The sequence below is a fragment of the Carettochelys insculpta genome, chromosome 5 (assembly GCF_033958435.1).
Source record: "Carettochelys insculpta isolate YL-2023 chromosome 5, ASM3395843v1, whole genome shotgun sequence".
NCBI lineage: Eukaryota > Metazoa > Chordata > Testudines > Carettochelyidae > Carettochelys > Carettochelys insculpta.
Genome location: NC_134141.1, coordinates 105,461,449 through 105,476,748, shown reverse-complemented (window position 1 = coordinate 105,476,748; position 15,300 = coordinate 105,461,449). Strand labels below are relative to the sequence as shown.

Genomic DNA, 15,300 nt, shown 5'->3' with positions numbered 1-15,300 from the left:
ATTCTTAACTCCAATCCCAGATAAATGGGTGGTCTTTCCCGCGCATCTTCCAAGAGCTGCTGCTGTGCCATACAAGCCTCAGTACATCATTTCTTGGGTATTTTCTTTATTTAGACCAAAGTGCAAAAGATACTACAGTTTACCAGATGCCCTCTAATGGCTTCAGCTTCAGTCAGTGCAACATTACAGATATTCCTGTCTACAGTATAGCATAGAACAGTGCTAGAGACTGCTACTGGCTCTAAGCATACAGCATTATTTATAACAGCATCTGGGAGCGGACTCAAGCGTTTACGTCCATCTTGCCCCTGATCTGTGCTAGGGTGAGCAATAAGTGGCCTGTAAGCCAGACGCAGTTTGCCAGGGTTAGCCCCTGGTGGGCTGCTAATGCTTTATTTACCCGTGTGTCCTTGGGTACAGCTGCTCACTGCTCCCCTAGGCCACGGTTGGCAATTCTTGGTCAATGGGAGCTGTGAGAAGCTGCACAGGCAAGGCCACTACTTTCCCCATCTCTCATTGCCTGGGAATGGGGAATTGCAACCACTGGGAGATGGGAGCAGCTGTACCCGTGGATTCACAGGTAATTCAAGTGTCTGGCAGCCCACTAGGAACTAACTCTGGTGAACTGCAGCTGGGCTGTGGGCTGCTTATGACCCACCTCTGATTTATGCCCTGAACTTCTGTTAAAAATCAAAGTGAGGTTTCCCCATAGATTATGGGTGGCAGTGTCTGGTGCTGAGTGTATAATTGTTTTTTTTTTCCAGTTTAGCTGCCAGTGTGCTCTCTAATTTTGCATACCTGCAAATAAAACTATATTTACTTACTATAGCAGAAATCCCCACCGAATTCTAGTATATTTGCTAGAAGGTAAAAAAGTAAAGCTCAGCTCAGCTCTTCCCCCTCACCTCAATTATACCTTTTCTTCGGTTACAAGTTTTGCTTTAAAAAGCTGACGGAGGGCCTGATTCTGCTGAAGTGAATGAGAACATTGCAGAAGGGAATAGAACCAGAGCTTCAATGACTTCTAGAAAAAGAGTGAGTCTCAGGGAGGGGGTGGAGGGGACACCTTGGGACCTACTACCCTGGGACTTAACTTAGGGAACATCCAATGAGGGATCAGCTGGTTCTCAGCCTTTAGCAATAGTAACTACAGAATCTTTTTCTCTGCAGAATGGGATGTACCAATTCTGCCCTTGTTCACCGCACTCAGTCCCATTACTCAGACTTGGTGCAGAAAGAAAAGGGAAATCTAATCTCAAAGCAATGAGCTTTTATTAATGACAATGGTCTTGACCCTTTGCTCACTGATATCAGTGGTAAAGTTCCCACTGATTTTCATAGTGCAGGACCAGGGACAATACATTTTGCAGTGTTGGAGCTTTTCATCTATTTACAAAGAAAAAAATGGTGTATGCAAAGGCATATTGCACTTGGCCTTGAATAACTGTTAGAATTTTATATGGTAAATATCAAATAGGTCAAGAGTTAAGGTTAGTAAGATAAAACTTTTCACTTCACTTGATTAAATGTCAGCACAACAGATCGCTGTGGATTCCAGGAGTCTTTAGATACAGTATATACCACAGTGAGATCATTTTTCACTTTGTGACTCACAGCAGACTAAAGTTACATCTGTAAGGTAGATAGTCTACCTGTTATGGAACCAATAAATAAATTAATAATAAAGTGGCTATATATAATGGTCAGCAGGGGAAATGGCACATGTATTATTCATGTAAGGTGCCTTTCTACTGCATGTACATTAATTTATCTATCGGTACACAACAGCATCACATTATGTAAAGCTGCTTCATTTCCTTGTGGACATATTTTTTAATCAAAATAATTTTCTTGTCCACTGGCACCAACTTCCATAGTTATTAATTTATGTAAGTGTGCAAAGCCATACCAGATCAAGGAAAACACTGAGACTGGTGACCTGTGGTGAGGAATTCCAGATACCTACTGTTGTGATGATAGGTTCTATTTGAACAAAATAACAAGCATGTATCCCAGAAGGCCAGGTTTTCAAACAGCTCAGGGTAAGATATTCAAGTGCTCAGTAGTTTCTGTCTCCCTTTTTGACATTCAAGGTCAGATGCGCAAAATTACACACTGAACTTTTAAAAAATTCAAGCCACTTTGGCAAGTAACTAGTTGCTGAGCTTTGAAAATCTGGCTCCACTTGTTGGGAGGATTAAGCTCTTGTGAAAATCTCACCCATAGCACTTTTTGTTTGCTAGGAACATGGCTTGATTTGTTGTCATAACCTTGAGGCTTCTATTAAGGATGGAGAGATTGAAAAACACAGTTATATGACAATTTCACAAATTAATTGGAATCAGTCCTGCTCCATATAAACCATTTACACAATGTCAGTAATTTACTCCGGAACTAAGAGAAAGTGGCACAAAGAGAAATAAGAAAAGGAAACAAAGGCAGGGATAATTAGAGGAAATACATCTTTCAGAGAGGACCCTTCTTTAACCATCCCTCTTCTCACAGGTAACGCGCTAGACATGAACTCTCACATGACAGTAGAACCCTATTATCTCTTCCAGTTAACTCACGTCCATTCTTTTTCAGCAGCAAAGCCAACAAAAATAAGATTATAAAGTTCTTTAGTTCACAAAAAATTCCCAGGAGCAGTAGATAGTGATAAGTACACTCTTTTAGTTTTGGTCCGGAACAGACACTGGGTAGAACAGTGCAAGGTGTTCCAGCAACAAGAGAACATGGTAAAACCTTTATATCTACTAGTAACTTTGACGAGAGAAACAGTGCATACAGTAAACTCACTCATATCTGGCATTCTATCATCCAGAACTCTCAAATAACCAGCATTTAAACATAAGTAAATTTTAGTTATGTGTTCCATAAGTACAGTCAATGCTTTTTTTCTGACAGTATGTGCTGGTATGGCATACTGTCATCTCTTTTCAAAGTGGGCTGGAACCCTTGCCCACCAGTGGCAGCATGGGGCCAAAAGCCAGAGCCCCTGAATCCTGTGGCAGGTGGGTCTGGGAGCAGGACCCACATGCCAGCCCTCCAGCAGCACAGCGACTGGGAGGCAGCCATGGGGCTGGGAGGCAGAGCCCCTGCAGCAGAGTGGGGCTGGGAGCTGGAGCCCCATCGCCCCTCCAGCAGCCCCAGCCATGGGAATGGGGGTTAAGTGAGGAGCTGTACCAGCGCCTCTGTGTTTTTTTTTAACTAAAAAAAGCACTGAGTAAAGTATAATGAAAATAAGTTCAAATAAATAGAGCAAATACAGTATAAGTTTACAGTGTACAACTCTACTGTTGTTGGTAAATAAAGTACTCTGGTTTTGGTTTGTTTCTTAGTATCTAATTTTGTTTTTCTTTAATGTTATGCATTGCTAGGTATAGCTCTCTACTATCTAGAATATTTGAATATCCAGCAACCTCCCGCTCCCAGGGTTGCTGGATATGAAAGAGTTTACGGTACATGGTCCCAGAGAATGTGAATAAATCAAGAGACAAAAGGAATAGAAGGAAAAAGAAGGAAGACAAATCTACTGAGCTTTGGGCTAGTATACATGCTACTCAAACATCTACACTCTGAGTATACATAGCCCAGAATCCACTGCTCTGGTGCCATGGTACCTTCTTTGAAACAGCTGCAGCTTGTGCCATGAATTTGGGGACACATGGGAATGAAAATTGCCTACCACATGGCTGAGTAAAAACTGGTTACCCGTCTGAAAGGAGACACAACATAGACAAGGGAAGCTGAAGGAAAAGACAGAGGGGGTGACTACTGGCAGCCAAATCACCTCTGAGCATATGATGCTAATCAGGTCTGCATGGTCCTGCCAAAACAATGTGCTATGTGAGTACTGGCTCTTCTGATTCACTGAAATCAGCACAGTGACTACAAGTTGCTATTAGGGGAAATGGGACCATATTTAATCATGTGGTGCTAAGAAGCTGGAAATAAAGTCTTGCTTCCTCATCATACGGTTAGAGTTTCCAGGCATTTCTCATCATGATAATGAAATAGACATCGGTGTCTATTGAAGCGCTGACTCCTGCATAGTAGTTCAGGAATTCTTCTGTTGTGACCTAAAGAAGATTTTAAAACAGAGAGGGAAACTTTCATTTTTCAAGTCAGAATGCATACATACTACACATAAATAAACACCTGTAAATGAGCAAAGACTTCAGCCATACACTGGACACTTTGTGCTTCAAGTTACCTAGAATTAGGAAGGACTCTAACGTGGGAAAATGGAAGTGTAACTCCACCAACAGGAGATTGTTCTCCCATTGACTCTGGTACTCCACTGGAATGAGACCCAGCAAGGTGTATACAGTGTATTAAATCAACTTAACCTATAAGGACTCCAGGTACTTAATTCAGGTAACTGGAGTTGCATGACTTAGGTCAACGTAGCCCCACCGTGTAGATAACCCAAGGCTTTGAATAACTGAGGTGAAGCTCTGTTTGTTTACATCAGTGCTGTGGCTTAGTTAAGACTCCAGTATAGAGAGGCCAAGGTTGTTGTTCAGAAGGAATTCTGGCCTAGTGGATGAGGCGCAAGAGTTAAAAACAAAAGATGCAAAGATTACTAAGAAATAACAATTACATTTACTTCCTAAATATATTATATGTTGTAAGCGTTCATAAAGCGCAAAATATTGTTAAGGTCAATCTGTGGCACAGATGAGAACAGAAATCCCAACTCTGGGCTTTAAGCACATGCTTCAAACTAAGTACAGGCAGAAATGCTGTCCTGAATAGTGTTGCCTTCCTAAATCAGGGATGCTGTGCTTAAGCTAGACCATATAATGTATTTTTTTAAGAGGATGAAGAATGTCCTGCTAACAAGGGATTTTAAAATCAAGCTCTGTTTATTAGCAATAATTACACTTTGCTTTATTATGTACTGTGTTGTTGCCCTGAGGTAGAATGCATAGCCTGAAGCCATATTACATTAATTGCAAAGCAATCAAAATAACTACAGAATTACCCGAATTTTGCATATGGCCAAATTTTGTTCTGTATGTAGCTGGGTTAGGAGTGTGATAGAGGCAGGCTGGAGGAGACATGGAATCAGCATTTCTGCTGCTACGTGATAGCACCAATCACTGCCACAGATAGGATAGAGGTGTAAAAGCAGCTGCAGAGAGTCTGGGTTTCACTCTTCACTCCAGGTAAGAGAACCCTGACCCAATGCATGCGGGGCACAGCATTTAGCTTGATTACCCATATTATTCATAAACTTAGGTTTCAGAATTCAAAACAAAACAAAACAAAACAAAACAAAACAACTGAATATTAATGGAGGGAAAGAAACAAAAGAACATTATCCTCAAGGCTGTGATTTTACTATTAATCCAAAGGATGTATCAATAAACTTGGCACAGAGGCACTGTACATGCTTGTCTGGATTGCTGGATATGGGGCGTGTTTTCACAGGTAACAACTGTAGCTGTGAATCCAATGGAGCACCTTTTAACTGCCTCAGGCTGTTTCACTTACCTTCCCATCTTTCTCATATGGTGAATCAAAGTTATCTAGAAAGGCTCTAAAAACTTGTTCTTCTGTCCATTCTCCATTCTGATATTTGGGATGATGCTTTGCATTATATACCCCCCGTAAGTCTTCAATGGTTACAATACCATCACCAGTTTTGTCAAATTTCCTAAAGGCTTGCATGATGACCTCTTTTCTGGCATTAGACATCGGAGGCTGTGAACAGATATTAAGAGATAAATCCCATGTCTGTCTGCTGTCTCTCCAGTTCTAGCTTCAAGAGTTGCTGCTGCTGTTACTAAAAACACATTTTCAGCAGCAAATCCGACAGAAATAAGATTATAAAGTTCTTTAGTTCACAAAAAATCCCCAGGAGCAGTAGATAGCAATAAGTACACTCTTTTAGAGCCTGGGACATGGTGAATGCATGAATGCCACTCAGCAAGTGTGACAGTCACCTTCTTGGACAGGAGCTTGCAACAGGAAGTGCAATTCACCATTAACTAAGTAGTGCGATTGACTGTGCTCAGACTTCTATCAAAGCTAGAGAAACTGAAAAACAAGATCAAATGCTTTTTTAAAATATTCTCTATGTGTTAGATGTTATTTGTAACAATTATAGCTACATGATATTTTTAAGAGATATGTCTCCTTTTTATGTGAATGCACACCAAGAGAAGACCATACTGCCATTGTGAATTTACAGCGTAAGTGGACGAGCAAGACAAAGGATCGTTATCTCCATTTTACATGCTAAAGCGAGAATCAGCAAAATTAAGTGGTTTTCCAAAAGAAATCTGCAGCAAAGCCATGGAACTGAACTTCAAAACCATAGGACCCAGTTCAGAGATTTACCCAAAAGACCACCTTCCCTCTCTCCTTTTTAAATGGAAATAGAAGTCTTCAGATTCATGTTGTCCCTTTGATGTGTCAGTAGATATCAATATTAGGGATAAAAGAGAACTGCATTGACCTCTTGACAATTCAGCTAATCATGGAACTGGATTTTTCTCATTTAGATTAAAAAAAAGTATGTTATGTTGAAACTTACTCTTAGCGTTTCAAGAAATTCATCAAAGTCTATTGTTCCGCTGCCATCTTTATCAAAAATATTGAAAATCTCTTGAGCCTCTTCCTTGTCCATCATCACAGCATAATCACTGAGCCCTTTTAAGAATTCTTTAAAATCAAGGCTTCTGTTTCCGTCATCATCCATAATACGAAATACTCTGCGGAAAAACGTGTTTTAAAGAAATAAAATGAAGAACGAAGGTAGCACAAGAAGCAGACCTTATATATAAAGAATTGCAGTTTATTATAACTAGAAGGGAACACTACCACCTTATTGGGATATTTCTTCTTCATAAAACCTCTTCAAAGAAAAGGAGGGCTGTAGCTACGAAGATGACAATGTGCAATGTCTATTAATCAGCTTTGCTTACCCTGCCTAGCCATTTTGACAGGCCTATTTCCCATTCCTGTCTTTGAACATGAAATGTGACCTTCACAAAATGCAAACTATTATGTTCCAAAGAGAAGACAGTGTTCTTCTGAATGGGACTGGAAGTATAGAAGTATTCTTAAAAATCCAACTCCAATATAGTAATCACTATTATTCTTGTGCAGTGTGAACCTCTCTAGTCTGACACCCTTGGAACCTGATTGGTGCTGAAGCAAAGAATTTGCTGACTCACAGGAGGACAATACTGTGTAGCATGTTCCAAACACTTTTACTTTTCATTGGGCTCTCTGAAGACATTTAGGGGCAAATTAGAGCTAAATAAAAAGCACAGAACACTGAGAGCCAGGAGTAGGGGCCATAAATAAACTTTGTGGGACCAAGGGAAACTTGGCCACACCCATGATAAGTAGACATCCAGCTAACTAAAATCATGATGGCCCATGGATATTAACGGACCAGCGAGTGTTGGACTAGAGAGGTTCAACCTCTACTGCTATTGAACCATATGGTAAATCATAGTTGTTGGGAAGGGTTAAAAGAAATGTCAGACTCAGCTCTCTGGTGGAGAAAATAACCACATCAGCGATGAAACAGAAAAATACTTTAAAATTAGGTGACATATAGATGCTTTAATGCATTTGTGATACAACGTGACTTATATATGTCATTGCTACAACATTTTCAGATTAGGCGACTTGCGCAGGGTTATACAGCAAGTCTGCTGCCATACACATTAGTCATTTTAGCCTGTTCCTCTCTTTCCCATCTGTAAAATGGGGATAATATGTTTTGCCTTTCTTGTCAACTTGCATTGTAAGTTCACTAACTAGACACATGTAACTAATGCACATTGGCCCTATGGTCATATCCTTCAATGGCTGCCCCCACAGCCAAGCCCTTTCCATTGCCAATATTTTGAACAGGAAAACAGAAACAAAACATGCAAAGCAAGAGGATTGTGGTCCCTACCATCAATGGGTGTAAATCAGTGTCATTCCACTGAAGAGTAAAGGTCAAGATCTGCCCCTTGTGTTTTTACGTACCTTTGTTTTGATGCTGGTGATGCAGATTGCTGCATTCCCTGCTCTTAGCTTTGCCTTGTTTGTTTGAAAAATACCTCTGGTACTGGAGTCGTAACAGTGCTTCCCAGATCCAAATAACCCTGAGCTCAGGGCCATTTGAAATCATGCCACTGGACTTTCATGGAAACATATTGCCACTGACTTCAATCTATAGCTGATATTTTGCAGCTTAAGTTCATTTTAGTTTTATTGCTATAGTATCTTACAAGTCAAATTATTTGCATTAATGATGTATTTGGCTTCCTGGATTTACCTGCCAAGTCCTTTAATGCCTGCAGACCCCCTTGCTAGACATTGCAGCCGAAGCTTCTCAATTGGGTCTGTGGTTTTGGTTAGGTTTTTTTTGGCCTGGATTGCCATGTCTCGGTCATGCCTCGCTGTACCCGGCATCTAGAACAAAAATGTCCCCCTTTAGCACATATTTACAAACCTCAAACAGGCTTTTTCTGATAATCACTAATTACCAAGTACAATCTTTAAAACATGTTTGTGAATACTGAAACCCTTCTTACTTCCTCAGACTGCATAAATACTTCACTGGTAAGAACTTTCAGCTTGTTAATGAATTACTAGAAAGACGTTTGTTCTCATTTTATATTAGCAGTCAAAAATATCATTGCACAAAACTGCAAAATGCATATTTAGTAACTGGACAGGATTGTTACTGGTTTCAGGTTCTAGGCTTGTATGCAGAAATGCAAAGAAGCTTCTACTAGCTGAAGCTGGCAATTAAACCAGATGGGCCTTCGTAGTTCTACAAACATTTCTTATGCAAAAGATCCATTTCCGACATACAATAACAATAACACATACCATAACACCACTAACAAAATCCACGATTCATAGATTTCAAGGCCATAAGGGGCCCTTATTAGCATTTAATAAGACATCCTGCTTTACACCTCCCTCAATAATTTCTGCATCTAAGTTCTGGCTATAGCATGTCTTGATTTAAAAACTTCAAGTGAGAGAGAATCCACCATGTCCCTATGTAATTTGTTCCAATGGCTAATTACCATCATAGTTAAAAATATAACCCTTACTTCCTGTCTAGCTTTGGCTTCCAGTCATCGGATCTCAATTGTGTTTTTTCTTCTAGATTAAAGAGATATCTACTATCAGAAATGTCTTCTCCCTGCAGATTCCCTTAGAACATGATTAAGTCACCTATTAACCTTCCCTTTGGTAACTAAACAGATTGATATTATTCAGGTCTCTCACTGTAATGCTTGTTTTTCAGACCTCCAAACAACCTGTAGCTCTTTGTATAACCCTTTCCAAGTTTTCAACAACCTTTTGGAACTGTGGACCTGAACTGGATGCAGTTTTCAACTGATGATCTCCCTTAATGCCGTATACTGAGGTAACTCAACCTCTCAGTGCTTAACATTTATAGTTAAAAAGTGCTAACGTGCTAAATATTATTACTTTCTGTGGACACTTACATAAACTTACAACACCATTGTTGACAACACCTTTCATAAAAGCAAACAAATCAATTGTCTTAATTCTATACCCAAAGGTATTTCTCTGCCTAACTAACACATCACACTGAGAAAACATAGACAACTTTAGTATGCCCTACTTCTTTTAAAATCTTTAATACACATTTAATAAATATACATCAAGCTAAAGGAATACAAACCACAGCATGTATTCAATAGAGAAGATGATAGAAAAAAATGCTTGAGCCCAGTCTACACCACTGTATATGAGCAGATTTCATTATGCAGCATATATGGTGTAGACAAACATATAGGAAGTGTACGTGTGTTGCCTTATTGAAGACATTGGGAACTCATGGCTATGCCTTCAGGAAAGCTGATTCTAAATCACTACTAAGACACCATATGAAAGGAATTAAACAACTCCTTACCCTCCATTCCTTCCAAAATATTGCTTTCACCATATACCACTACACCTTAAATCTCCCTTTCCAGGGACTCCTGATATAGAGCAAATGAAACAACTGTCCTGTATTGTTCAAGTGAATGGCAACATTCTGCTTGATCTGAGCGGGAGCAGGATCTAGCACTGGATTTCTGAATGGACAAAGGTCATATAGCCACATCACAGTAAAACAAAAAGCTACTGTCTTCTGAAAGACATGATCACAGCACAGCAAACAATTGTGGGTTGTTAAAGTTGGAATTTTCCTTCACAGCTATTTTAAATAACGCATATTTGATAGATGATGGGTGCAAATCCCCATAAGTAATATAAGGAATTTCATCTTGTGACCCACCAAGTGGCACAGCGCCAGTCTGATGTGGCCTGAGAGACACCTGGAAGATTCAGCACCACACATCATACAATTTTGGAATAAATGATGGTGCTTTTCCATCCAGGGAAAAAGGGAATTCCAGTCTCTGAGAGGAGCACCCCTGTGCAGGCTACCTGGTGTTAACCCTAATGTAAGCATGACATCCTGATGAGGCTACTCCTATAATGCCTATGCCACATGCTCCATGTGTACACTGGAGTGACCACGCAACCGGAAGTGATTTTGCTGAGGGAATTTCCAAGTGGGATGCATGCAGTGAAAATGCTGCCCTCACCTCTTCACATGCCTGTCCCCTGTTCTGTACCACTTTTCTCCTCTCTGACAGATTGAGCAGGGTTACCATATTTGAACTTTCAGAAAAGTTAAGTGACTACCATGTGAGTTGGTAGCTACTGATACAGATGCACTCCCCCTCGGGGTGCCCTCCTTTTTTGAAAGTTGAAATATGGTAAACCTAGATTAATGGTAGGGCACCATTAATTATTCTGATCCACAGACCTCTGCAGCATCTGCGGAAGTGCTATATGAGGTTTCTGTGGACAAGTCCATTCAGTCTGGTAGCCATTGGAACACTCTTTGCAGTCAGTGACAGGAGACAGTCTTCAATGGAATTTCACCAGGGATAAATCTTTTACAGTCACAGCAGAAACTGATCAAATGAATAATAAGCATTAGGTCAGAAAACTGCATTTAGAGACACTGCTGTGGACCCCATGTCCATCTGAGTCCTAGGGCAGTCTATGCAGATGCAAAGTCTAAACTAGTGAATCTGATTGCAGATCAGGGCCTTAAACTGTACCTTTTCTTCACTTGTTTTGTTTCCACTCTCTGTATATTAGAGTGAATGTGTCTGTGAGTCCATCTGTCTGTGCTCCTGTGAGTCTGTTTGCTCAAGAACTCTCCCCAAACTGTGAAAGTTAGGGCCACCAAATGTGGCATGCAGTCTCCTCTTACTCTAACTTAAACCAAGGTCAGGGTTTGGTTGTGCCAGGAAAATGGGAAGTGCCTGGAATCCAATTGTTTTCTAGAACATGGAAAGGACAGGAAACAGAGGGCTCTGAGTAAGAGAACTTCGAAGTAGCGCAGGTACTCCGAAGTGCCCACAGCTCCACAGCTTGCCACTGCTTTGAAGTTAGCAACTTTGAAGTTTGTGTGGTGGGATATATGCTAATGAGGTGCTGCATATGCAGCATGGCACCTCATTGCTATTCTCTGATCGGGCTGATTACCATGCTCCCTTCGAAAGAGGGGTCTAGCATAGACAAACCCAGAGAGAGGAGGGATGACATACTTCAGACTCACCACTAGGTGCAGTGAGTGCAGGGAACAGTGATACTGCAGAGCGACCACTGGAGGCAGCTGCAGCAGGAATGCAGTGGCCACCTGAGGATGGGACTCTCCACCTTGCCAGTTTCTAGACAGGGTAAGCACCTCCCCTGCCTGCACAGACCCTGACCACAACACCAGACAGAGGGAGCCCTTCCTGCCCCAGTCCCACCACCCCAGACATTGGGCCCAGGAACTCTGGCCTGGCTCAGGCCCCTCCTCCTGAAACTCAGGCCAGAGCAGCGGGTAAAGCAAGCCCCGCCCTTCTCCCTGCCAAGCCAGGGCTGGACAAGAGCAATCCAGCCCTGGCCCCAGCCCCACCCTCAGAACACATGCTAGGGCCAGAAAAATCAGCCTGCAGGTCATGCTTTCTCCAGACCTGGCCCCGACTCCAGAGCTCACACCAGGCTGGAGACAGTGCCCTGGCACTGGGTAAGAGCCGCCCATCCCCTGCCTTCACTCTAGGACCTTCTACCCGCTCACCAACCCTTGCCCTCACTCCTGCACCCCACAACCAACCCATCTTGAGTCCCCAAGTCACTCCTACACCCCCTACTCACTGCCTTGAGCACCCCCCAACTCCCTGTCCTATACAATCAGTTAAATATAGTATGGACGTTTTCCTTTTATTTAAAACAAACAAACAAAAACAACACTACAGTTAAGGACCTGAGCAACACCAGATACATCTGGTAGTACTATCATAGAGAAGGATGGGAAAGCCCATCTAAGTCATAGAGGCCAGACCCCTTATTGGTCAGAGCTGTTCCCGAAGGTAGATATTCTAGTGCCACTCGGTGACATGACCTCTGCACAGATGATAAATTCAGACAACCTTCTAATGATTTCAAAATCACACAGTACAGCTGCAGTGCTGCCTTTCTGATATAGCACAGGGAATAAAAAGAGGAAACAGAAGGTGCAAGGATTGATTCGTAACACATAGCGTTATTACCTCAAAGCTCTGAAGGTTAAAAATATGCAGGATTATTAAAACATTTAGGGACTGTATACACTTCAGATATGCTGAACAACAGTTCTAGAGGTGCCTTAGAAATCCGCATTAATACCCATTAATAAAGCTGGGAGGGGTTGTTATACTAATCTCATACATCTTCACTTCCTATCCCAATTGTGCGATATCATCAACTGTTGCCCATACATGAAAAATGCTCTGTTCAGTGATTTGTTCAATTTCTTAATATTAAAGAGAGTTTTGTGAATAATCACTGAAGTTTTACAGCTGCCTAAGTTAACCTTTTTACAATAATGTTTTACATTTTTATAGTGCTTCACAAAGGATGGCCAGAGAAAATAAAAAGTAAGGTTTATTTTTATAGCAAAAATAAATTTCAGGCTGGTTTTTTAAAGAAACTTTAGGGAGTTATACGCCCAAACCCGATTGAAATGTAATGAAAATCAGCTGCCTAACCCCCTTAGTGACTTAGAGTTTAAGATCAGAAGAAACAATTAGATCACTAGTCTAAATCCTATATATCATCGACCACCCCTCTTCACCCAGTAACCCTGTATTGAGTTCTACAGAACCCTTTAAATATCCCTGGAATCTTCTGAACTCTTTGAAGTGCATAGTGTGAAAGGTGAAAAAATCCCACATCATTCTTTGGGTTACAATAGTGCCCAAAGTTTCTAGTCTCTATCCAAACACATAATTGCATGCTGTGCTTTGCCATAAGCTGTGTTTGTTTTTTTCAGATAACACCACGCCAAATATTAAAACCTCGCAGTTATTTGCAAGTAGAAGCTTTACTTTAAAAGCAAGACTTTCTGAAACCATAGGCTTTCATATAATGGCGTGTTTGAATTCCCCAATCCCCTACCTTAAAATTCTTCAATAAAATTCTTTACCTTCAATGTTACTCTGTAACCTGTTACTTCTACCTGAAACTATGGACGCTGTCTTGTTCAGCTTGGAAAACTGGTCCTGTCTCTCCCTACCACCTCCTCCTTCTCTCCTCCAGGGCACACCCCTATTGCTTCGATTGGATGGCTTGCGGTAATTGATATAAGGCCCTGGAAAGCTCCCGAACTGACTGGAGGGATTCCTTGTCCATCTGTCTCATTTTACTTGCGTACGTATCCCAGCCCCCACTTTTTCAGGAGCTTGGAGTTTACCATTCTGTTTCCAAGGAGATGTTTGTCGCTGGACAGGCCAAACCTTTCCTTACTGACTGAGCCACCTGCTAGGAGTAGTTGTGCTGCATCTGTGTTGTGTGTTTAGCAGGTTTGTTTTGTTTGCTTTATCTTTCTGATTTCTAAATTGCCTCATTCTTCTCCTTTGTGCCCATAATGTATCCTGATCACCACGCACCATATGGATGAACACTGGAGAGAATGAATCCATTTTTTTCACCCATCCTAATTCCCTATTTAATAACAGGGTTATGTAATGATTTTAAACCAGTGTTCTATCTGAACATGAATTTATTTTAAAAATTTAATTTATTCAAGACTTCATATGATTCAAAAAACTCACTGGTGTAATTCCTGTGTCCAAATAAGGGGAAGAGAAAGTAGTGAAGAATTAATCATTTTGATTCCACAAGAATAAAGGTGTGGATGTATTCTCTGTAGTTAATTATTGCACTATTTCCAAAAATCTGTAAAGGAAATTCCAGGATTTCATTAATCCACCTGAAAAAAGAAACCTGAAAAGCCAAAATTTAGTATGATAAAAAATCATAATGCTCTGTTCAGTTTTAACACAAATTACAGTAAGATACAAGACAGACCTATCATCTGGGAAATAAATCAACACAGTGAACCAGGCCCATCAGTGTTATATTCAGGTGCTGATAAACTGACCTCTGCAATATCTTACTGAAACCCTCCACATTACCCATGAAGCCCTTTACAGTCAATGCGAGCTTGGAATATGTAAGGTAGCAGAGAAATTATCTGAGCTGCAGGGACAAACATTAGTGTGTTGACTTCTGCATCCTAACAGATAGTAACAGAGAGGAAGCCGTGCTAGTCTATACACTATCAAAACAAAAAGCAGTCAAGTAGCACTTTAAAGACTAGCAAAATAGTTTATTAGGTGAGCTTTCGTGGGACAGACCCACTTCTTCAGACCAAGGTCTGAAGAAGTGGGTCTGAAGAAGTGGGTCTGTCCCACAAAAGCTCACCTAACAAACTACTTTGCTAGTCTTTAAAATGCTACTTGACTGCTTTTTGTTTGATCCTGACAGATAGTTTATTCTTTATCAACATGCATGTCCTATTTCCAAGATATATGACATGTAAGAGTTAAAATATATTTTAAATACATAAGATTTAAATATACATTTACATATATTTTAAATACATAAGATTTAAATATACATTTTCTCACCTGGCAATTGATTTTAAGTTGTTGTGTAGCCAGGAAACAATGCATATTTAACCACTCGCTGGTTACTAAAGCATTGATTCTAAGTCAATGGAAACCCCGTTTTTAATCTTTAGTCTTCAGGAGAGGACCCCTCACCTCACAGCTTCACTCATTATCTTTTAGTGGTGGTAATCCATGAAACATTGCAGAAGTTAGCCTGAATTTATTTGTATATTTATCTTCTGCAAATATGACAGAGGACAAAACCTCTAGTCAGATTCACTTAGTTGCCACAGCACTAGAAATGCCCCATGTG

At 40.7% G+C, this 15,300-nt stretch overlaps 1 protein-coding gene across 3 annotated transcripts; it reads right to left on the bottom strand.

Annotated features, from left to right (window-relative positions):
- Positions 1-742: 742 nt before the first annotated feature.
- Positions 743-13,594, bottom strand: CAPSL (calcyphosine like). 3 transcript variants are annotated; one of them, XM_074995667.1, is made up of 5 exons: positions 13,520-13,594; positions 8,294-8,430; positions 6,548-6,725; positions 5,503-5,712; positions 743-4,082 (listed from the first exon to the last, which is right to left on the bottom strand). In XM_074995667.1, exons 2-5 carry the CDS (start codon positions 8,428-8,430, stop codon positions 3,981-3,983), a joined length of 627 nt encoding a protein of 208 aa, XP_074851768.1. In that variant the 5' UTR covers positions 13,520-13,594; the 3' UTR covers positions 743-3,980. The 3 variants fall into 3 exon arrangements, with proteins under 3 accessions (XP_074851768.1, XP_074851769.1, XP_074851767.1); XM_074995668.1 differs by having other exon boundaries at positions 13,492-13,561; XM_074995666.1 differs by lacking the exon at positions 13,520-13,594 and adding an exon at positions 10,823-10,839.
- Positions 13,595-15,300: the final 1,706 nt, after the last annotated feature.

What these genes read in the sequence shown, in the direction of transcription:
- CAPSL (XM_074995667.1), bottom strand. Translation starts at nt 8,430, where the DNA reads ATGCCGGGTACAGCGAGGCATGACCGAGACATGGCAATCCAGGCCAAA. An exon ending in AATTTCTTGAAACGCTAAGA is followed by an intron (nt 5,713 to 6,547) that starts GTAAGTTTCAAC and finishes ATCTGTTCACAG; the next exon opens with CCTCCGATGTCTAATGCCAG. An exon ending in CATATGAGAAAGATGGGAAG is followed by an intron (nt 4,083 to 5,502) that starts GTAAGTGAAACA and finishes AATCTTCTTTAG; the next exon opens with GTCACAACAGAAGAATTCCT.